Source organism: Oxyura jamaicensis, chromosome 4, assembly GCF_011077185.1.
Source record: "Oxyura jamaicensis isolate SHBP4307 breed ruddy duck chromosome 4, BPBGC_Ojam_1.0, whole genome shotgun sequence".
Taxonomy (NCBI): Eukaryota; Metazoa; Chordata; class Aves; order Anseriformes; family Anatidae; genus Oxyura; species Oxyura jamaicensis.
The window spans coordinates 36740451-36766207 of NC_048896.1; the positions used below are offsets into that span (position 1 = coordinate 36740451).

At 46.3% G+C, this 25757-nt stretch overlaps 1 protein-coding gene across 1 annotated transcript; it reads left to right on the forward strand.

The window, feature by feature from the left end:
* Window positions 1-4325: 4325 nt before the first annotated feature.
* LOC118165688 (storkhead-box protein 1-like) lies at window positions 4326-21311 on the forward strand. The gene is made up of 2 exons (XM_035323900.1): window positions 4326-4837; window positions 21078-21311. Exons 1-2 carry the CDS (start codon window positions 4441-4443, stop codon window positions 21128-21130), a joined length of 450 nt encoding a protein of 149 aa, XP_035179791.1. The 5' UTR covers window positions 4326-4440; the 3' UTR covers window positions 21131-21311.
* Window positions 21312-25757: the final 4446 nt, after the last annotated feature.

A 25757-nucleotide genomic window follows, 5' to 3' on the forward strand; every position in this document is an offset into this window, starting at 1 on the left:
AAAAAACACCACAGCAGTTCTTTTGGTATATCAGCGCATGAGCTGCCTGAAGGCATTTTTAGTGTTTTTTTTTTTTTTTTTTTTTTTTTTTTTTTTTCCAAGGCAAAGCAACAAGCGGATATTTTAAGCAAACTGGTGTGCCATTTTCATAATTAAAATTGCATGTTACCTGCAAGTATGAGTCCTTTATGACGGCGATATTGCTGAGCTGCATAGTTTGAAGCACTAATCCTACCTCTGTCAAATACGTTGCCTAAGCCTTGCCCTCAAGCCTAGCTCTAATCTGGCCAAAAGCCGCCCTCAGAATGGCCCCAAATAGCCAGCAAGTAAGAAACAATTAGTTGGAAGGCACATGCAAGTTTCTCTCCTGTAGATAACTACATTTAGAGGGTTAAGACATAACAGTACCCTTCTCCTCCTATCAATTCTCATCAATTCCCTAGCCTTGCCAGCCAGTAATTTCCTACTCAGGAAGACTTTCCTGACCCCAGCCAGCCTCCCTTCCCCAGTATGCATTGGCTGTTCTTAAGCAGACAGCACCTAACTGGACCCTACCTGCTCGTCTATCCAGATGGCAGGCACCTCATTGCCAAAACTCAATGCTGTCACCAAGGATGTTCCTGAGGAGGAAGCTGGGCACAGCTGCCACAGCCAGGAAGCTCCTTTCCCTGCTTGTGTCCCACGGCCTGGTTTGCCCCGGCATCCCTGATGCCAGCAGGGCTGAGTCAGGCAGAGGTGCAGGGCTTAGAAAGCCAGCAGTCAGCTATATCCTGGCTGCCGTTTAGGCTGGGGCTGGCCCATCACTCCTCACATGGAGGCTCCCACGAGTTTCACTGGGTAAGTGCCTGAGTAAGGGCTTCTGCACAGGGCTTTTCGGGAAGGGTGGCAGAACAGGGCCCAGGGCACAAAGACTTGGCTCCTGGCAGAGCAGAGACCATCAAATAGCAACTCCTGTGGTGATTTTTAAGGAACTTCACAAATGTGAGCAGTATTACTGTCCTCATGTCACAAAACAGGTTACTGAAACCAAAGGGTAAAGCTAAGCAAAGTGCTGCCTTGTGGACTCTTGGTTGCAAACCAGTTTTCATATGATGTGAACTAAGTCAATGTGGAGCTGTATTTACCTACAAAGGCTGCCACAAGTTTGGGAAAAGCTTTAAGAAACACCCACTAGAAGCCCTCTTCCATGATCTTTCTTTTCTTAGGCAGAAGTTGCCATCAGTGCTCACATCTCTACTGTTTCAGGGCATTCACTTGAAAAAAACACAGTGCTCATGACTTTTTGCAGGGCATGACAAGAAGAGCACCAGGCCTTCATGTTGTGGGCACATCTCTTCCTGGCCCTTCTCTTCCCCACACGACCACTGCAGCAAAGCCAGCAGCCTGAGCCAGCTTACCTTGACTCTATGTGTGCATCAGGGCCATGCTGGCTGCCCACGTGTAGCTCTCTGCTGAGGAGAAGACAACTCCAAATTGCCCCAAATCATCACACAGATCCCTTGCTAACACACTTTCTATGCTGTGAAACTCCAAAAAAGTGAAAGATGCACAACCACCATTAAAATATACATATTTTACCTCAGCATTTCTTTTTCCATTCTGTGGCCCTGCTGATTTCTAGGGGAATACTCTTTTCCCTGAGTTTGGTTTGTCTTTCTGCCCTTTAACACCATAAATAATGCTGTTTGCTGGGGACCTCCTGCCACTGCAGATACATTTCAAAGAGACCAGTCTAGATCTTCAGAGGTTTCTCCCCACCAGCAAGGTAAACTTCTACCTTTCCAAACACTTCAGGGATACTTAGAAGTGCCACTTCACCCATTTTCAATACTCAACTATAAAAACATAGTAGGCTGTCTTTTTGCCTGTATCCCTACTGGGAAATACCAGGTCAGCTTTCATTGCTTGCTTGGAAGGAAGAAGTCCCTAGAATTGAGAGTGCCTGGAAAGGAAGGAGATGCTGTTCCAGCCCAAAACAGGAAGCTACAAAATGTACATAAACCAAAGTTAAACCAACCCCCACCAAAATTCTGAGGAAAAAAAAAATGAATTAGTAATGAGGGGGAATAAGGAATGATTAGTAAAAAGGGGGAATAAGGAATGATGAAGTTTACTCAGTATGTACTCTCCGGGACCAGCTCAAGCATCATCCCACCCGTCATGCCTGCTGCTTTCACTTTTGGGTGCCACAGACCAGCAGAGCGGGTGCCACCAGCGTGCACAAAACACCAGCATCCTCCCGAAATCACTTCAGGGCATGATGAGCCCAGGCGTTTATCGCCCAGGATAACTGGGCGATATGCAGGGAAAGGTGGTGTGCCCGATGGAGAGAAGACCAGCTCTGCAAACAAGGTGAGGGAAGAGGTGATAAAAGCAGGGTGGGAGCAGGCCAGCAGGCTGAGGAGTAGCCTTTAGGGAAGAACCAGCCAGGGGCAGGGAAGACATTGACAGCAGGCAAAGTGTTGCTGCAAGTGCAAGGGAAAAAACTGTGTGGCATATTTCACCACACCGGTTGCTTCAGAAAGTGGTGGTGGTGGGAAAAGAAACTCAGGTAATGGAGAGAGCAAGGCCAATGTGGTGACCAAGGCGCTGTGCGTGCGCTGCTGCCAGAGAGGAGAGAAGGGTGCTGGATGTGGCTGGCACTTGGGCCTTGGGGTGTAGACAAAATGGCGGCCCAGGTGTTAGTGCTCAGCACATATCAGGAGCAGAAACCTAAAAAACGTCTAGAGGTGTAATTTGGCTCCTGTGTTCTTGCAGGTAGGAATAAAGAAACAGAAGAGCCCAACCAAGCCCTGAAGTTACCTATTGACTCCGATCAGCGGCCGAGATGTCAGCGTGAAGTGCTCCCACAAAGGCGACACAAAGGTAAGCCCTGCCCAGCAGAACTGAAATGGAAGTGTGATGGGAGAGATAAAAGGCTGGCATAATGGGGAGAGGAGGAAGGCACCAGGTAATAACAACATGAGCATGACAGGATCATGACAGTAGTTTCAACACACAAAGCCTAGTTATTTTAACAGGCAATCAATGGCTCAGGTGAATGCTGTGAAGCAGCCCGGAGGACAATAAGGATGCTGGGGGGTCCTTTTTCAGCACTTAAGGCTGAATGAGCATCTGAAAGTGCTCCTGGGAAATGCTGACAGCAGCACAAACAGAACTGGTGGGTTCTGAGGCAAGGAGGTCCTGAGGCCTTGCTGTGCTGGCTGTTTAAGCAGGAGCTGCAGAATTGCAAGCCAGTGTTGTTACACTGTGCTCCTGACTCTGAAGGACCCACCGTGGTTCTGGGCAATTTATTTGACCTCTCATTTCCCCTTTGGTAATGATGGGTTCATGCAACTTGTCTCCCCGTAAAACTCTTTGGGATGCTGGTAAATTTGGCTTTGAAAATTAACAAATTTTCTAGACAGCACTGGCCAAAGAACAAAAAGCAAGGAGTGGGAATATCAGAGGAGCCTGAGCTGGTAGGCAGTGCCCAGGGAAGGCAATGAATGAGAACAGACAGAGTGCCACAGGATCTGAACAAGGTTAGAACTGAGTGGGTGATAGCTCGAGGGGGCAAAAAGTGCTAAGGGATGTTGCTGTGAGGGAATTTGGGAGAAACAGGTAAAATACCACAGCTTGTGCATGATGCAGAGCGTGGTGGCTGCAGCCTCCTCATCTGGCTGTTGCCTCCTCTCGCCTCGTGTCCCCCTTTCCTCTGCCTTACCTTTTGCCCCTTCTGCCCCCCTCCTCTAAAACACGATGTTTTGCTGTGGTCTTGGGTGTTTCAGATGGTGGGGGTGAGCTTCCTAAATCTGCTTTCTGACAAGCGTGACTGGCACCTTGCTGTCAGTGCCTGCAGCCGAGCAGCATTTTGGACCTGGGTCCCTTCATTTCTGCTCACGTCCGGCCTGTTTTGCTCGGTGTGGGCAGCCAGTGATGTGGAGCGTGGAGGAGGCAAAATATTAAACTGATGGAAAAAAGGACTTTGTACTGTCCCCATCACTATCAGATCTCAGTACCTCCGAGACACAAACTGGGGTTATTATGGGTGACAAAGGTGGGTACTGATGGACTCAGCAGGGCTGGTGGGGTCCATATAGAGCTCAAAGACCATGCACAGGAGACTTGTTGGGATCCATCCCGAACCCATCGGACATCACCCAGGGCTGAGCAGCGGCTTGCTTCGCTTTTTGGGGGACACTTTCCGCGCTGGGACAGGGAAGCACCCCTTGAGGGATGCGCTGCGCTGCGCATCTGGCCGGGAGGAGGCAGGATAACGCCCGGCCCGGCCCGGCCCGCTTGCAGGGGCGGAGCAGCCGAGCCGTGCCGAGCCGTGCCGGAGGTGTGCCGAGGGCGGAGCGGCCGTGCCGTGCCGTGCCGAGCCGTGCCGAGCCGTGCCGGGGCTGCGCTAGGGGCAGCCCGGTGCGGTGCCCGGTGCGGAGGGCATGCCCCAGGGCCATGCCGCGCAGGGCCGAGCGGTGCCTGCAGATCGCCCCGCACTCCCTGGCCATCGTCCTGGGCGCCGGGGGGCGGCCGGGGGGCGGCGGAGAGGGGTCGGGACCGGCTCCGGGACCGGGACCGGGACCGGCTCCGGGACCGGCTGCGGGGGGAGCATCGTCGGAGCTGGGTCGCCACCGCATCGGCTACGAGATCTTCGCGGACTTCAAGCGGGAGAACATGCAGCACTTCTGGGACCGGCGGGCCACGGCGGCGGTGGCCGAGACCTTCTTCCTGGGCTGGATCGACGAGCAGGTGCTGCTGGTGCAGGGCAAGGAGGAGCACCTCGAGGTGCTGCGCCAGGGCTGGGCGCGGCGATCCCTCAAGCCCCCCAGCGGCTTCCACATCAAGTGCCTGGGTGGGTGCCACCGCGACGGGACGGGACGGGAGGGGACAGCAAGGGACAGGAGGCAGCCCCAGTATACGGCCCGGGCACCCCCGGGCTGCTGGCAGGGGTCCGGGAGTGGTTTTAGGGTGCGTTGTGGGGTGCTGGTGCCAGCCCTCGTCCCTTGGTCCCCAGCAGGAATCGTGCATGTTTTGGGCCAAGCTGTGTCTCGCCAGAAATGTGGGATGCTGTGGGGTGTGTCCTGGTGTCCTGGTGTGGGTGCGGAGTTGTTGGAAGCGTGAGAGGACTGAGGGGTGGAAATCTGGGGAGGTGTAAGGCAGGTGGCTTTTGGAGCGGTAAATGGAGAAGTCTGTCCTGCCACGGTAGGTTGAAGATTTGAGTTACAGTGCTGCGCCCCAAGGGGAGTCCTTCACAATCCTACATGCCTGTGGTACAGCCTGGGAAGTGGCATGGCTTTCACTGAAACTCCTTCAGGGAAAAAATTAAATCCCAGCATGGACAGCAAAATTGCTTGCAGCACTGGGAGTGGAACCTGAATATTCCGTGTTTCTCAGTTTCCTTTTTTAATCTTGGCTTTGAGTATTTTTAGCTGTTGCTGTCCTTTTTGCAGTGGGCAGCACAGAGGGACACACACAGTGGTGTCCCTCGCGCAGCTCCCAGCCACCTCTCTGCCACCCGCTGTCTCCCCCTCCGATCTACTCAAACACAATCATTTGTCCTGTGCTGAGGGGGAAGCTCGAGACAAGCTGCCCACTTAAAAATGAGTGGGTAGGCCCTATTTGCTCATTATACAGAAATTCCCTCTGAACCTTGGCAACCAAACAGCACTGGAGAATGGGTGGCAGATCCACCATGGGAATACCCAAGTTTTTCTGCGTTCCACTGATGTATAGAAGAGCATGAAAACTGCTTGGCAGGTAGCAGGCTTGTGTTGTGGCTGGGGTTTGGATGGAGCTGCCGTTCACAGCCAGCATGCAAGGGGAGAAATCCTGCACGTGCTTCCCACCAAAGGCTGCTACGTGCTCGTGCCTTCGTTTGGGGAACACCAGAGCATTGTGGAAGGCATGGGGACAAGGCTGCGGGTAAGGCTGGCTGCTGGGGTACCTCCCCTGGGCCTTCTGGCTCCAGAGGAGCTCTGGAATGGGCACTGTTGCCTGGCCGTGAGTAAGGGTCGGTGTATGATCTTTGGGGTGTCCTGGGCCCTGCCCGAGGGGTGACATTCCTTAGCCCGTGGTGCACGAGGGCTGTGGAGCACTAGGCTCAGACCTTGGCGTTGCTGGTGGCAGAAAGGAATGTAAACAGCTCTCTGCAGCCTGTTTTAAAGTACGGAAATACAGCTTTTGCTAGGGGTTTGTGTTAATAAGTAAGCTGCCTTGTGTGCAAATAATGTGCTTTCCTGGCGGGTTATCTTCAGTGTGAATTTGCAGGAGGCTTGAGCCCAAAGTTTTCATTTGACTTTAAAAATAGAAAGTGCCTCTCGGTCTTTGATTAAAGCTGTGAAGGAAGAACAGGGACCTGCTTCTTGCACCAGAGTCTTGCCTGTAGTGCAGGGTCCTCAGCTCCACTAAACGAGATGGGAACAACTGATGATTTATGTTTTCTTTCACTGCCTTTTTTCCACGGCCAGACTGATCATGCTGGTCGTCTGTCTAAGTAGATTCAACATGCACTTACTGTAAAGAGACCAGGGGAGTTTCTCAGTTAAAGAAGAGGCAAAGTAACGGGCCTGGCCTGTGGGCATGAGCATCTGCTTAAACCTGTGTATTTGTGTTTTCAGCATAGTCAGGTGTAAGTGGCTCTGCCGTACTTAGGAGCCCTCACATTTATTCTCCACTGTGTAGTGCTGAAGCAGTGAACAGGCTGCGTACAGCCACGCACCCAAAGAAAGAAGTCCCCACGCGTTTTGGCTTTTACGGGGCAGTGGTGAGGTGAGGAGCAGCGGTCTGGTGCTGCCTGTTGATAAAAAACTGAGGGGGGCAAGGGGAGGAAGCAGGGCAGTGCTTTGCCGAAGGCATCCCAACCTGCCTGGGGTGGCAAGGCAGGGGGTGCCTCCTCTTCCTCACCTCATGGCCTGTGTGTGCGTGGACAAGGCCCAGTGCCTGCCAGGTGAAGTTCTCAGGTGACCTCGAAATTATGAGCATGTCTGGGGGCTGCTTTGGCTCAGGGTTGGAGGGTGCAGGGAACAAAGTCCTTGGCATGTAACATGAAAACTCACTTCTGGGGCGCTGTCCTGAAAGCAAAGGGCTGCATCAGAACAGCTTGCCTGGCCACCGTTTTTGCCGTGATTGGAGTTGCTCGCGTGTTAGGAAACTGGTGAGTGTATCTCAGCGTTAAGCTGGCTGAGGGGGACGCTTTGGGAAGCCCACGCGGATTTTGAGTAAACAAAGCCGCAAAGCCAGCATGTGCTAAGTGTGCTGATTTGGAGGGTCAAGGAACCCGTCTGTAAATCCCGTAGGCCCCATGATGAAACTCGTCGTCTTTGCTAAGAGTGACTTGAAGCTTTCCTGTAACTTTGCAATGCTTTTGTAACTTAAGTCTTTAATGAGCGTTATTATTTTAATAGGATTTCTTTGACACACCTTCCATTTGCTCCCACTAGTGTTTGTCATCCTGGATGTTGATTTTTTTTTTCCCCTTGTTTTCAGCTCTTCGGTGCCTCCCCAAGCAAAGCACTGCTGGTGTAGCAGGCTTGAGGATGCTGCACCTCATTTCCCTGTCTCCATCGCCTTTTGTGTTCGCAGAGGGGACTTCCTGCTGTATTTCTTGCATTTGAGTTCTGCGTCTTGGACAATGGGCGTCTTTGAGAGGTTTTCATACGCTTTGTGGAAGGGCCGTGCCCTTTTGCAAGGGCTGCTCTAGCAGTGAGCTGAACTGAAGTGACCAAACTTTGTAATATTCCTGCGGTTGTGCCCAGAGCAATTTCTGCAATTACAAGCTGATGTTTCAGTCGGCGTTTTCAAGAAACGTATGGGCAATAATTAAACTAACTAGCACGAGTTATAATTCAGCGAAGTTGGTGGGGCTGGGCCGCTGCCCATTGTTTGTGCTCAGCCAGGCGCAGGGGGGGACGAGTTTTTTTTTGCCACGCTGGGAGCTGGAGCTAAGTGTTCCCTTTCTTCCCTCTCCCTGCCCTGTTCCCTCTTGGCACCAAAAATTAAATTAACACTCCAGCAATTTAGGTGCACTAATTTTCACCGAATTTTCTCCAGTCATTAGTGGATGATTATGGTGCTATGTAGACTATTGGATATTAAATGTTATTCATTTATAGCCAGTCATAAAACATGAATTGTCTATTTTTTCCCTCCCAATTATCTCCTTTAAATGAAGAAAATTTCTTTTCAGCGAGGGAGTTTTAGGTTTCATAGTAATAAAACCTCTGAGGAGGAGTTGACCGCACACTCATCTACACCTTTTGTATGCCTCATAGTATTGCCATGGGAACTTGAGGGGATTCAAACTGCATTTTTTTTTCTTATTCTCTCCCACCCCAACTTAGAGCTGACTAAAGAATCAGTTTTTATTTCTGGGAGGTGGCTATTGCAACCTAAAAAAAAAAGGTAGATTTGGGTAAATTTAAACTAGTGGCTTGACTGAGGTGCTTCTGAATTTGCTCCCAAGTTTGAGCAAAGAGCTCAGAAGTGTTGGGTTGGGCCTTCAATGTACTTTGTTAGAGTAGCCTTCAAAGGCTGGGAAGAGGGGGACAAGAGCTAAGTGAGCAGGGATTGCATAAAATGTGCCTGATTTCTGTGTATGGGGTTTGTGCTCACGCTTTGGTCGTGAAACCTTGGAGCTGCAAATGCGTTTTGCTCTTTAGAGGCAGCTGCAGATGGTTTTGCAAGAATAACACAGGTTACTGCCTCTATCTAAAATGCACTGTGAAAATGAAAAACACACAGGAAGGAAAGATACGACTTCATTTAACTTCTTTTTCTCCCCCCCCTTCCCACTCCTCATGAAGAAGCAAAGTCAAACACACTGATGCATTGTATTCATTGTGCTACTCAAGTCAAGGATTTATAAGGTTAATGGACAGCTCGTGCTGTCTCTCTCCCTTCTCCACCTCCTTTCCCCCCACAAAGAGTGCCATTGTGTGGTAGAGAGCCCTTGGTGGTGGCTGTGACTTTAGCAGCAAACTCTTTTCGAGTGGGCCCTTAGGCTGCCTTCGTTGTGTGCCGGATGAGCCCCATCTTGCTCTTCACCTGACCCCCCCCCCCTTTTTTTTTTTTTTTTAAAGAGGGAAACAAGCCTTTTTTGCTCCTTTTTATTGATTTTCAACTTCCAGTGCAAGAACTCGGCAGGAAGGAGGCGAGTATTTTCTCCTGACCTGTCGAAGGCAGGTTTAAACCTTCAGCAAGCTCTGATTGCAAGTCTCGCCAGTAATTTCCTTTTGTGTCATGGTTAGGCTCTCTTTGTAATTTGCTTGTGGAGGCATATTGCCTAATTTTCTATTTATCAGATTGTAAGGATTGTAGTGGGCTGAGCTGGGACCTTGTACGCATGTTGCCATAGTATAAAATTTGGCTTTAAATGGGTTGGTTTGGATTTATGGAGAGTTATGTTTTCAGTGCACAGATGTTATAGGAAGAGTCAGCTGTGTGTGAAAACACTGCTGTCCCAGGGCTTGACTGGTGATTTTTTCATTCAGAGTTTTTGTGAAGTGGATGGCAGGGATGTCGGCTGTCTCTCCAAGCTGTTCTGCTGCTGTTGCCTTGGGCCACTCATCCAGAGCACGAACCTGTCCTCCTGGCCAGCAGCGTTGCAGCTTGTCCCCAAGGTAGTGCATGACAGAGCTAATTTACCACATTCTTGTTTGCATTCGAGACATCTGTTTAGGGAGAGTAACAGGAAAGTTGCAGCCCGGGAGTATCAGGTGTCCTCCAGGGCTCCTGGCATTCAAGCCTGCCTTCAGAGCGCACCACGCCTGCCTTGGGCTTCAGCAAACACGCGGTGGCTGGGCTTCTCTCTTCTTCGTAGACAAGGAAAGCCAGAAGCGTAGGGAGGAAATAAAACAAAAGCTGCAGCCAGATGGTGGTTTCCATCACAGAAACCGTGGCTGTGAGATGTGGGGATGGAAGGAACATCTTAGTAATCAATTCCTGCAGCAGCAGGAATGTAATGGGGTTCTGAAATTTCAAGCCCTCTAACTTGTTTCTACTTTAAAGATAGAGCATAAATGTTTTGATTATTTTCTAATGATGTTGACTGCTGGAAATGTTATTGCAATATCCAGTTTCCACTATTGAAATTACTCCCTGGGTGGGCCAGATCTGGAAAGGTTTTTAAGGATATTACTTTCTTCTTGGAATAAAATCCCTTCACCTAATATATAAACATGCTTTCTTCTGTCTGGTGTATTTGATCCCTCGGTTTGACCTGGAGTTTCACCTGAGACCTGTGGTGAGAAGTGTATGAATGCTAAGAACGTACAGGCATGTGTATTTTGATGAACCAAGGTGCTTTCCTGTTGACATCTGAGCACATCTTCACAGCTCTTTTTTAATCAGGCTCCTGCTCTGAGTCACAGCAGCGGCAGAGCACGCCGTCCAAGGGTTCTTCTTCTTTATTAAGTCTACTCTGATTTTTTCTTATGAAAGGAAGTTACTTTATAGTGCACTTACATATGTACCTTATAATGACTTCTGTAGTGTGTTTTCTGGAGCTGGACATGCTTCTAAACCATGCAACATGAGACTTTGTTGTTCTTCTTCCTTGGGCTGGGGAGGCCGAGGTAGCAGTCTGGAAGCAGTCAAACACAGCGCTGTATTAGCTTAACCTTGAATTCCACTGTCAGCTGATTAATGGAGCGGTTAATGAGGGTGTACCACTGATTGCCTTTTGAGAAAGGCAAACCACTTGAACTCTATGAAACGACTCCATACTTTGTTCGTTGCAAAATTTATACACCGTGACAGTGAAAAATGTCTCTATCCGAAGAGCTCGGTTTGGGTAGTTTCATAAAGGTGTATTTTTGAAGCGGTTTTTGCTGTTAGTGCTTCAGAAGGTCTGTATGCTACTTGTCTTTGGAGGAGAGCAAAGATACCAAGGGCCGCAGTGCTAGGGGGATCCCACCAGAAAAGAGGAGAGGGAAGGTGGTAAGTCCCGGTGGCTTTCCCACTGGCACAGCAGGTGTGTTTTGGGGGAAGACCTGGGTCTGGACTGTGGCAGAGCGGTGGCTCGGTCCCTGCACTGGTAGCAGGGCAGAGCATCGCTGTGGCCATCCTCACCTGAAACCACAGCTGTGGTAGCTCCTGCTCATCTGCTCCCTTCCAGTTGCACATGCTGTAACGTGCGTTTGCACTGGGTGCTCAGAAGGAACAAAGGAGAAAAACTGCAAGGATGGTGTTTAACACCGGGGCTGTAAAACTCACAATGTATTATTAGCATTAGGGGAAGCTGGCTGCTGACAGGGTGTTTCAGGCATGGCGGCGGAGTCTTATGAGGTATCGCGGGGCTATAAATTTTTTTTTTTTTTTTTTTTTAAAGGGAACTTTTTTGGTCCTTTAAAAACAACAAAAAAAGCCTGTATAAAATCTAGATTAACTCTTAGCTTAAGGAAAATAGGCAAATTATTATTCCCTCTTTCAGACTCAAGCTGTATTTTCTACTTTGGCAATAATGTCCACGAATATTTCTGTCTATATGCAAATGATATGAAAGAAACAGATAGGTTTTTGGATGCATAAGTCTTGCTCCATATTATTGTAAGCCTTGGTAGCCCAATAAATATATCAGCTGCCCCTGAGCCTTGCCAGCCTCTGCTCAGCCCGTGTGGGAGCAGACTCCGGCCTTGCCTCTTGCTCCAGCAGGCTGGTGTTTAACGTTTGCTCCTGTGCTCGTGTACAGCAGGGTTGGTGCCCAGACACGTTTCCCTCTCACTGACAGACGAAGTAACAATAGCTGGCATAAAGAGCAAGCCCGTGTTTTCTTTGGGCTTCCCTAAAGGGCCTCCTTTGTCTTCACTGTCTCCACGCAGGGAAACCCGTACACCTTGCTTAATCCCAGGGTGCTGTCAAGGTGCTCTGGCTTCAGAAGCCAGAAGTAATCCAGTGCCTGTACAGGAAGAAGATTTCCAGAGCTGATCGGCAGGAGGTTGTGCCCGGGTACTCCGTGAGCCCAGTAAGGTGCCTGCATCCTGCTCAGCTCACCTGTGAGCTGAGTGATGATGGCTGAATGAGCCTGAATGGTGCTTTTCAGGTGCTTCGTGTCATGTTATGTGCAGCTGTGGTCTGCTGGTGAGGAGGTCAACGACTTGCATTTGCTGTTCACTAGGTCGGTCTTTAACCAGTTGCAAATCAAGATTTTAAGGTCTGTTTTCAAGCAAAGATTGTATATAACACACTAGGCATTATTAACATAGCATGTCAGGTTATTATTATTATTTTTTTTTAAGTGTGAATTTTACCCCTAGATTCTTCCAAGAAAAGGGAATTTAAGGAGCACATTAACCTACTGTTTTCAAAGTGGAGCTGAAGAAAGCTTTGAGGACTCTGAACTTTCCTGACAACGCTATTAGTTTGTCATAATTTTCCTTTTTGTTGGAAAGAAATACTTATTTTTTTTACTGGCTGAGAAAACTTATGCAATTAAAGAGGAAAACACTAGTATTGTGAGAAGCTAAAACTGGCAAAGAATAGTCGTGAAGAGGTAATGTAAACGGTTGCTGTAAAGGGAGCATGAAAATTAAAACTTTCAGTCTGTAATCTGAGATGCTCTAAGAACAAGTTGGTATTTTTCAAACAAGCATCTTCAGAACAGGTGTCACCCTTGCAGAGAAGCCTCCTTTATGAATACGAACATCTGGAAGGAGTGGGAGACCCAGAGAGGAGGGAGGCTGGCCAGGTTTCTAGTGGTATGGACAGATAATCTTGAATGCAGTGCTTCTTGTGGTAGGGAAGCAAGTCTGATAGTGTTAGATCTGTTCTGTTTTTATCAAAAGTGGAGACTTTGATAGTACTTCATGCATTTTCTTAGGAGCTCTAGCTACGTACTATCATATCCTATCTTTGAGCTGACTAGGAGATGCCTGCAAGGTGTAGAAGGAGGAGTGTAGGACTCGTAGGGCTGCGAAGCTTTGCAGCTTTTCTCAGAGAAATTTTGTGTCCTGAAGCATCCCCCAGTAGACGCTTAAAGTGATTTTCAGCTGGAGTTCTTGTTACCTTCATATAGATGTGTATGTGCAGGTCTGTGTATGTGTGGGTTTTAAAAGCTGTATGAACAGAGCTTTCCCATTGCTTTTCCCTGAGTAGTCCAAATTCAGCAAGACACCGATGCCCACATGAGAATGTAGCTGCCCAAGTCTGACTTCAATGAGAGGATTCACACTTTTATATGTAGGCACGTTGTATGTTCTTGTACTTGCCTGACTGTCGTTAGGAGGTTCACCTGAGGAGTTGGTCTGTCTGGTTATTTCCAGAGTGGGTTGTCTGTGTCTAAGCCAGGAGCCCTTTAATTGCGATTTACACTTGCAAAATCAGAACTAGTATTCTTTCCATTTTTATTTTTGATGTGTTTAATGCTCTGAAGAATAAACAGCAGAAGAATTAATCCAAGTGCCTTCAGGTAAAGCATCAAGCAGAAGTCTTAATTAATACTTTATCAATAAAAGTATGAAGCAAAAATCTTAATTAATACTTTGTCAATAAAGACAAAGTAACAAAAAGCAGGCAGCTTGATCTACAATCCTTTGAGTTTCTTTCATTGGGCAGGAGTTAGTAGCTCTCACCTTGTCGTTTTTCATTTATGGTGATAGCTTGTAGCCTTTAGTTTATAGATTTCTTATTAATTCAAGTCCTTTGCTTTTATTTCCAAGGTATTTTTCTTGGTTAGTTTTTGTTAGAGTTGTACAGCCAGAGCTCCTTGGTGAGGCTGATGGCAAAGAGCTGTTGGAAGGTCTGTAGGGATATGCTTCTTGGCTACATTTCAATCACAGCATGGCTGTGAAATGTTTTAGTGTCAGAATCACTACATCTATCATTGTTCTGCTTTTCTGTGTCAATAGCTAGCCTCATTCAGTGACATACTTGATCTTATAGAGGAAAAGCAGATTTATCTGTAGCCCAGTGCCTTAGTCTCTTTCATTTTCCTGCTCGAATGATTTTTAGAATTCTGGTTTCAGTGATTACTTAAATCACCTCTAGTGCCTCCTTTCCAGTGTCTCCAATGTTTGTATTGAGACAGAGGACAAAATATATCCTATCTTTTGGGAGTTGCTAGACACCAATCATCTTGTGAGCTGGAAGAAAAGTGAGCTATAAAATTCAGAGGGTTGACTTTTGTGACAAATATTGAGAGTAAAAAGGAAATAAATTTGACTTTTTTTTTTTTTTTTTTTTTTCCACTAGCTAGGAATTTGTTGAACAACTGAGACACACTATTTCAATTTTTTATTGTTTCCATGCTGGTGAACACATTTGCTCAGTGGCTTGTGCATTTATTTCCAATTCCTGAGGATTTTCCATGGCTTTGAATCCTTTACATTGCCTCCTGTCTCAGTGAGTAATGACCAGATGGTGTAATGGTCCTCAGCTTTCTTTAATTTCTATTTCTGTCAGAAATACAGCGAATATAAGCCTTGCTTTTCACTATTACCTCCCCATAGGCTCTTTGAAAGGAGTTCACAGGTCGTTCGGGATTCTGCAGACACCAAGTTGAAAACCGATGACCTTGCCAAGCCCTGTGTTTAACACCCAAGTGCACAGGTCCCTGTGCTACTGAGGCTTGTACTCCACTGCCAGAACACTGCAGATTTCATCAAAATTTGCCTTTCCATAGTTCACAGCTCCTTATTTGTTCCCACGTATTTTTGTGTGTCCAAACATTGTTTCTTGCCTGTGTTTGACAACACACGTGCTTTGGGGCCAAGGTCTTTGGTGGTGGCTCTGTCAGGTCGATGTGTGGGCACGGACTCAAGGCCGAAGTCCGTAGGTGCTCCTGCAGTGCAAACAATTAGGTAATTGTACTCACATACGAGGTTACTTGTGAATGAGAGGTAGTCTGTAAATAGGCAACTGGGCAAAGAGTTCTTGCTCAAAACCTGCCTGGATTTGCTTTACCTGTTTCTCACTGCTTAGGCTGTAGTAATTACTTGTGGTACCTCTCTGCCTCCTTCATGAATGAGATGCATGCATAAGGTTTTTGAAAGCTTTAGTAGAGAGCAGTGGTGAGTTTGCAGTCACATACTTAGAGATATGTTTGGCATGAATATGGAGCCATAAACACAATACTTCATAAATGGCTATCTGTATTTTATTTCCTATGGTTGTTCACTTAAGAAATGAGTACAGAACCCATTGGGTCAGTAGGCATGGATGTGGGCATGTCATACTGTCCTAGTCTGTGGTATTGTGTTCTCAGAATATCCCATAAAAACACCAGCAGTAATTGCACAGTGCATTGCAGAAGGGAACTGGAGCCTGTTATATGGATATATGGTGTTTCTTTCAATGAACAGCAAGGTAATGATCGTTGCATGATGTTAGGTAGGTTTTAGGAATATGGCTTCTCTTGCAAGCTTATTCTTTCCTAATTACTGTTTAAAAAAAAAAAAAAAAAAGTGAGATTTGCACCTCAAGTCAAGGTCTCAGTGCTTTTGCAAGATGACCAAGCTTTTCTACCTCATTAGGCTGCTTGATGTTTTCCTGGTCATGTTTCAGCTGACCATAAAGGTATCTGAACTAGTTTCGAAGTGGCCAGCTCAGGTTTGGTTTGCATTCCTCAACTCCAGCAATAATTATGGACTTCAGCAGTGGCTAACTCATCCTGCTGCTCTGGCAGCCTGTGATGAGCTGCTGCAGTAAGTGATTTAAGTCCCTGGATGGAAGCTAGCTCAGGTTTTTTAGACTACGCTGCAGTGCTGGGATACTGCAACCCTCCTTTCCAAACTGAGCTATTGCAGTGAATTCCTTGTGGCTTTCCGCTTCCTGCCTTTTGAATTTCTTTTTCTGTCAGCTTAGGAAGCGTGGCTTTTACCTTTATCTGTAACTGACCTTTTCTTAATGCTGCCTCGCCAACTAAAAGCTTGCGCTGACATGCAGGTTCTCATCTTCCTCTCCACTGGTGGCTTTGTGCCAGGATCTCACCAGCCTGATGAAGTGTGGATAACAGCCTGTCCCTGCCCAGCCTACCTGCTGCCCCACTGCTGGCAGAATCGTTGTTTTTCTCCTTGGCTCCCCTCTAGCTGCTTCTACAACCACCATCCTTCTCTGGGATGTCAGGTGGCTCCTAGTGGTTTCCAGAAGTGTCTTAGGCTGGAGATGGTGCTAGCCGGGGCTAAGCTGTCAAAAGTTGGCTCTTGGAGTGGATGTGGTGCTGTTTGGCTGTGAAGTCAGACCACGCGTTTTGTAAACAACGTGGTTTTGACCCTTAAAAACATGTGATGGTTAAGGCAAGGCATGGTGCCAAACAGCCGTGGGAACAACTGGGCTGAGAAACAACATGCTGGGGCCTAGCAAATGGGGATTTCTTGGGTGCTTGTAGGGTATCTGTGGAAAGCACTTGGGTCAATTGTTTGACTACAGGAGTATAGTCCCTTCTTCGCATTTTTAGCAGGAGCAAATCTCCCTCTGGGTCTGCACTGCCACCATGGTTTCAGCTGGCGTGGGTCAGCGCTGTGTAGGTCTCCTCGCCTGTTCTCTCCCCTTCTCATGGAGCCTACAGTAAGCCAGGTCCTAACGTAGGACAGAGATCTGCATAAATCCTTAGGGTCATGCAATCCTAACTTCTCTGAATTACAGTCTGAGAACAGGTATTTGTGGGATCATAAGGAGCCTCCAGAGGTCTCTGGCCCAACCTCCTGCTTGCAGCAGGGCCAGCCATGAGAGTAGGCCAGGCCATCTAGATGTAACACCCCATTAAACATGGCGGCGGCACCTAACAGCAGATCTGGTGGATGATTTGCACGTTTCCTGTGTGTTTTGCTGTGGACAGGTCCTTTTGTAACTGGCTCCTGTATAACGGGTTCCCCTGGGTCCTCCAGCCTCAAGTTTCTCTATGTAATGAGAGACCCAGGAGCACCAAGTGCTGTCTGGCGTGTTCCACCCATGCTGGTTGGACATGCTTTTTTCAGGCAAATGGGATAACTTTTTGAATCACTGAGATATGAACAAGATTAGTTAGCTCGTGCCCTCAGATGCAATGGGCTCATTCTTTAAAGAAAAACAAAACACAGCAAAAAACACCACAAAATGTTGGCCTGCCTCAGCCGCACTTGTCTGTTTTGACAGACCTTAAGGTGATTGACAGAGCCATAGCTGCCAGCAGCTTATTAGAGGAGGATCCCTTATTACCACACTGCTTGTTCTTGGGAAATACTATTTTTTGTGCCAGCCACTTACATGGTTTACTTTTTTTTTTTTTTTTTTTGCCAGAAACCTGGCAATAGCTGCTGTAACTGTAGTAGACCTTTTGAAATAGCCAGTAAGCCTGACCTTTCTTTCATTTTAAATGCTGAGAAATGGGGGCGTTGTAATGACTTGGTGAATGGAAGTTCCAGAAAACAAATTAACCATTTTTTTTAAAGTCTTATAACCTCATTTTCTACTTCTTGTGTGACTTTTCTTGCAGTTGACCTGCTCCTTGTGCAACCCTGGTCTTTGCTCAGCTCATTAAATCGTGCTTTCAGTCTGACTTTAGACTTACTAACTGCTCTTGTTAGTGAGCGTTTCCTTCTTATCTCCTGCCTTTCATTCTTATCTTGGCCTTTGGGCGGAAAACACTTTACAGAGGCTACAGGCCTTGAAGTTGGTCTCCTTGAAGGCAGGTTGGAGGAGACATTGACCATTCATACTTTAATTTCAGTGTTTCTGCAGCCTAGTTGATATCCTCTGGGCTATGAAAATAAGTGCTTCATCTTAATTCGTCTTCTGAATCAATTAATTTAAAAAAAGACAACCTCAAACCCTAGTTACATATTTTTGCATGGACTATGATGTCCCTAAAATACAGAAACCATATAAAGTTTGTAAGCTTTCTGGCCCATCTGCTGCTATTGCTAATATGACAGATCTGTTTATCTGCTACTGATGCAGGGTTAGGTTGGTTATGTTCGGTGCTGGTTAGCAGATACGGACAACCACACCACAGCTTCTGGACAGGGACTAATTAAAGGAAGAAGCCATCTAGGTGTTTGACTGATGTGCTTTTAGCAGCTGTTACCTAAACCCTTCTGGGTTGCTGGAGCAAGGAGGCAAGCTTGGTAACTTTAGAGCTTCTCACTCCTTGAATAAAAGACAAACAACTTTTATTTGTAGCAAGACAGCAAGAATTCGATTGTGTTTCCAGATAAATGAGATATATAGATGCCTCAAGCTAAGAGGAAAACAGGTGAGAGAATATATGAAAACCTAGGCTATGTGATTTCTTTTGTCTTTTTCTTCTTACTAGCAATATCCATTTTATCCCCTTCTTGCTCAAGAAATAGTTTTTCTGTTGATTTATTAACAGATCAGCTTCTAAGAGTCCAGCCAGGAAATAGTTCCTAGGTCTCCAGAAATGAGAGTGCTCTTTCAGAAACAATTTACTGCTCTCCTCATGGTTGTGAAGATAACATCAATAACATCAGCTGGGTAAAACTATTCTGTAAGTGCTGGAGCCAAACTCACCCTGCACTCAGTAGAGAGGAGAGGTCACATTTTTTAGTTATTCCAGGCTAACATTGAAGGCTGCTGATAGAAATGAATATTCATGTTATTTAGTTGCTAGCCAGAATAATTACATTTTTCTGTTGTCTTCTGGACAAACTGTATCTTTCTTTGTAGTGCTGTAAGTGTCTGGTTTAAGGTGGATTATAGAAGATAGGGTGGAATAAAATCAAACTATTATCTCCTTGTGTATTCCAGTTACTCTGGAACACTTTTGCATTTAAGCATTACAGAAGTGTCTCTGTGTAAGCAGTTTGCTGCCAGCTGAGTGAGAATATATACCTTTCCTGACTGTATAGCTCATACAAAGTATGCTGCTCAAAGCTTTGCTAGAAATACATTTAGTGGCATTTGCAAGCCCAGGCAATTATACACACAGTTTTCTAAATGTAGAAGCCAGAGGTGCCTCTCTGACTAATATATTGGAAAGGGTACGCCTGACTTTATTAGATAGGAGTCTATTCTTTGATCAAGTCACTAAAGCTATTTTTTTTCTCTCCTTTCTGATTAGCTAGCACTGTCTGAGCAAGTTATCCCACACTCTTAGCTCCTAACTCCTTGAAAGTAAAACATTGTTCTGTTTCTTTGGAAGCTTCAATCCTGAACAGGCTGTGGTGTCGCTCCTTTTTGAAATTTATTGCTGTGCATCATAAACAGCATGTGAGGGGAAAATACAGATGTTAATGTCAAAAGGCTTGCTGTTGGTGCAGCTTCTATTTCCTTCTCTCTGTGTGTTTGCCACATATTTAAATGAAATCTCTTTTCCTTCGCCATCCCATGTTTGTGTTGGGTGTCAGAGTGTGTTACAGTTGATGGTGGTGGCGCTGGGCACGCTATGCTCGTAACGCTCATGACTGATGATGAGTGGACAGTGCTGAGAACGCAGATGAACTACAAACACAATTCAAGCGTCTTTGTTCTTTTTCTTCAGAACGTCTGGTATGGGAGTTTAACTGCAGGGGGGTGGACTACCTCGTTAAGTGGAGTTGGTTTATTTATTTGTTGAAGGTCACAGCTTTTTCCACTGGAGGAGTTTTTGCATACTTATTCTGGATGAGAAGACAGCTGGACTAAGTTTTTGCTCAGTCTTTGGGCAGCGGCCCAAGTACTCAGGCACTTCAACCTAAAGGATAGAAAAAATATTCGAGAAACATACAGCTGACAACAGTAAGGTAGATGGAGAATTGGGGAAACTAAGACAGGAAGTTAGGCTTCCTCTCTGATTTTTGACATTTATACTGTTTTACCAGTTTGTTTCAAACCTAGTAATGTGTGATCCTCAACCATTCAGTGATACTGTGATTTTTTTCCCCGTCTGTTAAGCTATTGTATAAGAAATAGAAAATGAAACTGAAGTTGATACTATACCAGTGCATAGCTACTGTGGTGCATGGCTATGTTGCATACTTTGTGAAGTTTGTTTCCCCAGCTTGGAGAAAAACACCAAAACGGCAACAATAACAACGACAAAAATGCAAAGCACACACAAAGAAGTAGAACTGGAAAAGATGTAAGGAAAGGTAATAAGGGTGCTGCAAAGCGCGGAGCAGCTTCAGTACAAGGAAAGGCTGAATAGGTCATGACTCCACAGCGTGGAGGAGAGGTGTCTGAGGGAGGGATATTGTGGGAGCTTGTTAAGTTTTGTGGAGAAAATTAGTAGGGAGTCCTGTGGAGAAAATTAGTAGGGAGATGATGTTCTTCTGTCTTTTCTGATGTAAGAATTTGGGAGCATGCAAGTTAAGTTATTAGGAGGTAAGTTTGAAACAAACAAAAGAGCTACTTTTTCACAACACGTAATTAAATAATGAGAAAGTCATGTTTTAAAGGTTTAGCCTACTCCATGTTTCTTTATGAAACATTTCTCTTAATAATAATAAAAAACCCTGAAGGTTTTTCTGTTCAAAAGTAAATAGATACATTCACAGATCAAAAAATCTAGCATACACAAGAACCTCTTTGTGTACGGCCAGTTCTTGCCTTGTTCTGCCTGTGCCAAATGTGAAGCTAGTTTTTGTAGCCACTGAGGGCTCCTGGCTTACAGGAGATGACACATGGAGATGTTTCCTTTCTGCTCCGTGTAACACAGGTGGTCACCGAGTCCAAGGGGCTGAAGGGAAGTGTCTTGGCTGTGTTCTCAGAGCAATTACGGCTTGCCATCCGTGGTTTGTCTTCATTGAGAAGCTGGGCAGTAGGAACTGGAGATAGGGAGCCCTCCTAGCTGAAAGCCCAAGCGTGAGTGTATTGAGTGAAAGATCCCAGCTTGGAAGTGCTGGGCTTCAGTTCCCCATTGTGGGGCTGAATGGGGTCAGTGCACTGGTATGCTGCTGATTGTACGATCTTCCTTGTACAGACACATCATTTTCTTCATCTGATAATTTGTTTCAAGGACCAGAAGAGTGAGTCTGTGGTATTTGCCCCTGACACTGAAAGAAAAACATGGGGACCTCCCAAGAGCTTATAGGATTGCAAGGGCCTGCGTGAAGCCAGGAGTTCTTGGTGTCTGGTGCTCACAAAAGGAGATTTTTACTGTGGTATTCATTTTAAAATGGACTGTTTAACTTACAGATGCTGTGCATTGCACAAAATGAGTTCAGCACGTTTGTGTCTTTCAGGTCCTGATCTCAGCAAATGCATAAAGAGATTAAATGCTTCTTCACAGGGGTAGTTATAATGACTTCAGTGTGATTACTCATGTGAGTATTTGCCATAGCGTGACCGTAACGTACAAACATTTGGGGTAACACGTAATCTAGGAGGGTGAGGAGAATTCTTTCTGCCACCTCTTTTGAGTAGCATGAGCAGAACAGAGATAATATAGGTTGTTAATTCCTCCAAGAAACATTTTTTTTTTTTTTAAAAAAGAGCATTACCTGTGTGCTGTGAAAATATTTGGCAAGTAAAAACATACATACCTGTTGAACTCTTCTGGAACACAGGGCCTCATTTAGGATTTTTGATGATTTCTGGTTGTTGCATAGGTTTGTGTGTTGCTGTTTTGTTTAATGTTCCTGGTGGAACACTTGACTGGGGCAAATTACGTGGCATTAAACAGTCATGGTGGGCTTTCTTTCTGTTGGTGTCATTCCTTCAGCTTGGGCCAGGCAATGAGAATGATCTACATATTTTTTCTTATTGTATCGGGCTGTATGTAAGGGCTGATAATAAGGGTGGCAATAGCTGGGCACTCTGTAACTCCTGTAGGGAACACCAAGAAGCAAGATGCTCACTCGAGAGATGCGTTTCTTACACCTTATGCAGTGGTTTGAGAGGTGGGTGCTTGGGCATCTTTCTTTAGGTGGATCTGCTCAAGGAGTGGTTTCACAGGAAATTAAGAATTATTCCAGCTGAATTAAGAGCTCATGATACCTCCTCTCTCCCCGCTGCTTCCAGCAGTGTACTCTTGCTACTTCCCTTGCGTTGACGTGAGCTTTTACTGGGCTCTCCAAGAATTGCTTTGATTTGCTGGCCCTGCTGCCTGGATAGTTCTGTCTGTACTCTGCTAACTCCTTAATGGGCGCCCCCCAAAATGCCAGGAGCAGCGGGGAGAGCAGAAGGAAGGGAAGGAGGAAGGTCAGGGTGTAACGTCCACCTCACCTGGGGCATTGGCAGCTTGTAGGGGTTGGGAGAGGGAAGTTGAGTGTGTTAGAGATTGAATGGAAATAGTAAAAGTGAACAGAACAGTTGGAATATGCATTTGTTTGAAGAGCAAACCCACTAGAAAGTCAATGCATGCCATGCTCGGGACCTTGTACGTGTATGTGTGTGTGTTGTGCTGTGGCTGTGTGCCTGATGTGGCTGGGGTTGCAGTGCTGTGGACTTCTGAGCAGTGTCCAAAGGACCCTTTCCCTTGAGAATCAAGAAATAGTTTACAAGTTTAATGTAAGATTGAACAGAGATTGAATACGGGGTTCTCAGTATACCAGTGAGCTCTTTTCCCTCCAAACTTCTCATTCCCATTACAAAGCTCAGATCAGACGTGTTGGCATGGAATCCCGTGGCTTTCCTCGCTATCACATAGGGTTGTTCTGCCAAGTACTCGTGCACATTTTGAGGACTTATCCCTGCTTGGCTCCACTGACGTTATGGGTACTCACCCTGAGCTTCTAAAATAGTGGCAGAGCTTTATAAAATAGGGTTTTTATGCTTACTTCTGGTGAGCTTGTTTTACCACAGGGCAGCATTCTAGCAAAGGGCATCTTGCACCAGGCTCTGTAAACAAACTGCTTTTGCTGTGTCTTTGTTTCTGTCCGTCCAGCTTATTAGCTGCACTGTGGAAGCTAAGATAAGTGCATCTTGCTAGCTGATGGGTAAAGCGTAGTTCATTTTGCTCCAAGCCATTTCTTGAGTTTATATTACAAAGGGTAAAACGCTTTGACGCAGTACAGAGCAGAGGTTCAGCTATTAGGGGTGTAATTATCTCGATAAAGAATGTAGGATGGTTAAGTGCTGCTGTCAAGCAGTGCTGCATTTTAGACATTTCTGACAGGTAAAGAAGTCTAAGAAATAGCCACAATGCTTCAAATACCAGAGCACTATCCAGCATTCACACTGTCTTTCTTTTTCTTTTTCTTTATTTTTCCATCTGCATTCCTTGCCAAGCTACTTCTGGTCTACAGAAGTCTAGTGCTTTCCTGGGCAGGCATTTGAGAGGGCACAACAGATCCACTGAATACTCTTCCACAGACTGAAGACCTGGCTACCCTTATTTTGCTCCTGTGACCTCTCCTAAAGGTGATACAGGACCTTCTTCCTGCTTTTTCTCCTAAAACATCCACAAGTTTTGGTGAAGAGGTGAGCTCACGTTCCTCTTCCCCCCACAGTTACGTGAGCAGTTTCAGCTCAACTAGGAATGCTTGATGTAATCTCCCGAAATCATGCACGTAGGTGTGTTGTCATTATTAGCCTGCTAGTGGCCATTTAGCTGTTCTGTCTCGGGTGTAATTAAATGTGTGTTACCTGGGAACGAGTGAGAGGAGGTGGGTCAGGAAGCTGGAGCTTGAGACTGATCTAAGGCAGAATGTGTTCGGGCCTGCGGACAGGAAGCATCTTGCAAAGAAAGTATGTGCAAGTGTCTTCTAGCCATCACAGTGTCTTTCATACTGGAAAAAAAAAAGAAAGAGATTTCTGCTCCCTCAATGTCCAATTTGTGCTGTTATTTGAAGAGTCTTTTGCCACTTGATGTAGATTTCGTCTACAATGCTTTCCTCACATCACCCTGTCAATGCATGGGGTGTTGCTGCCTAACTGAGACAAAGTATTTTCCTCTGATAAGAATACTTATTGTTCTTTACAGAGGGGTGAGAAGGTGTGTGGGGTTTAAAGATGACCTGCACAGAGTGTGTGTTTGGGTTGAAGCATTTTAGGACCCTGCACAACTGCAACAGACTCTTTAGGGCTCTGGGAAGTGAACTATTTCTTCGTTTCAACCTCTTTCGTCTATAAAATGAAAATAAAGTCCTTGTTGCATGCCCTTCCATTATAATTTCCCATGGAGCAAAGTTCACAGTGGCATTGATGGGTAGCTCATGGAAATGCTCCGTGGCCCCTTGTTTAGACGTCCCTGGAAGATCCTGGGCAGAGGACACTGAGCAAGCACCAAGTAGCACTAAGAGGTAGGGGAAGCCCTTCTGTCTAAATTACTGCATTTGAAATGATGGAAAGTTTTAAGGTTTAAACCATCATCCTTTTCTTCAACAAAGTTCAGGACCAGGTTATTTCTGGTAGAGGACTGAAAACTGTTTCTTTAGGGAGAGGAAGGGGAGCTGGGATTTTAGGACAAACCCAGAAACACGTGGGGGCTATGCAGGTCTCTGGTGAGGAAGGAAGCTGGCTGCAGCTGTTGTCAAGGAAGGGGTGCTGCTTCTCATAACCCAGAGGAAAGGGTGTGAAATGTGGTAATAATTGTAGGAAATAATTGTTGCTGGTGTTCTGGCTGGACTGCACTGCACATTACAAGTGGAAATAAACACAGATCCCTTTGAATCTTGTCACCACGCTGCTTCAGACTTTGTGGTGCAAGGAGAAATGAAATCATGAACTGAAAGGGATCCAGCCAGCCTTTTATCTTCCTCTGTGGAGAGGTGAGGAGGTGAGCAGGCTTTCAATGTGCCCTGCAAAGTGCATGTCTTCAGTTTGAAGTACTGCGTGATCTGCACGAGGCAGGACACCTATATAAGCTCTTGACTCCTTTCACTTCTGGGCTATCTCACTTTGGAGATCTAGGTTTAACACAACATACAAAGTTGTTGGTTTTTTTTCCCCCTTTTTTTTTTTTTTTTCCCATTGCCCCCCCCCCCCCCCCCTCCTCTGCCTCTAGGCCACGACTCCCTCCCAAACACCCTCTCTTAATCCCTCCACAGTCTTTGCCAGTCCCATCCCATTTGGGCATGCAGGGAGCAGTTCTTCTGCTCCTGCCTCTCGTTCATCCCCTGCGTCCAGGCTACGTGTACAAATCCTCAGCTGCGAACTTTCGAGGAAATCTGCTTCCGTCTTTACGAGCTCAGACCTTCGCAGGCTGTAATTATCTTTCACTGTCATCGCCGAGACCTCCCTTCTGGTTTACCTCACTCAGGCACACATGCGAACACGTACAGCTATATAGCATCCCCATTTCCCCCGGGTCTCTTTAGCCTGGGCAACTGTTGGGTCATCCTCACTGGATCTTTGCTGTCGCTGCCTCTCCGTACCCCTTGCTGAGCTGCTCTGGGCTCTGCCTAATTTTCCTGCCGTCTGCTGAGCCAGGTATTGCCCTCGGGTCACCCCGTCCCCGTGTGGATGGGGAGGGGGGGATGTGTCTGTGTGGGTTGGCCAGGCCTTGCTTGTGCCATATCGATATACCCTTGGTGCTTGTCTCTTTTGAATACCTTCCTAATCTTTGCAGGGGGGAGACCCCTTTGTTTTGGCATCTCCTGCCCCCTTCCAACACCCAGCTTCATGTTAACTGCACTGTTTTTGTTGTTTGCTGTTGTCTGAGGCAGGCGGGCACCCATCTAGATAAGGGTGCTTTTATGTTCCAGCCTCTCCTGGACAGTGCACAGCGTCCTATTCAGTACCGCAGTACTTATTAACAACTCATTCCTGGGGCGACATTCCCCGTTGGTGAGGTTAAATTCTTACACTGACCCTTGTATGCTAAAAAAAAAGAAAGGGGGGAAGAAAAAAGCACTTTGGCACTTTGGCAATTAGTTCCAAGGGTGTCTGTCAGTTTATGGAGGGCATAAAAAGAAAGGAGGATTTCTTAGAGAAGTGGCTTGGTGGCATCTTGCTATGGAGAAAGAGGTATGAAAGAGATG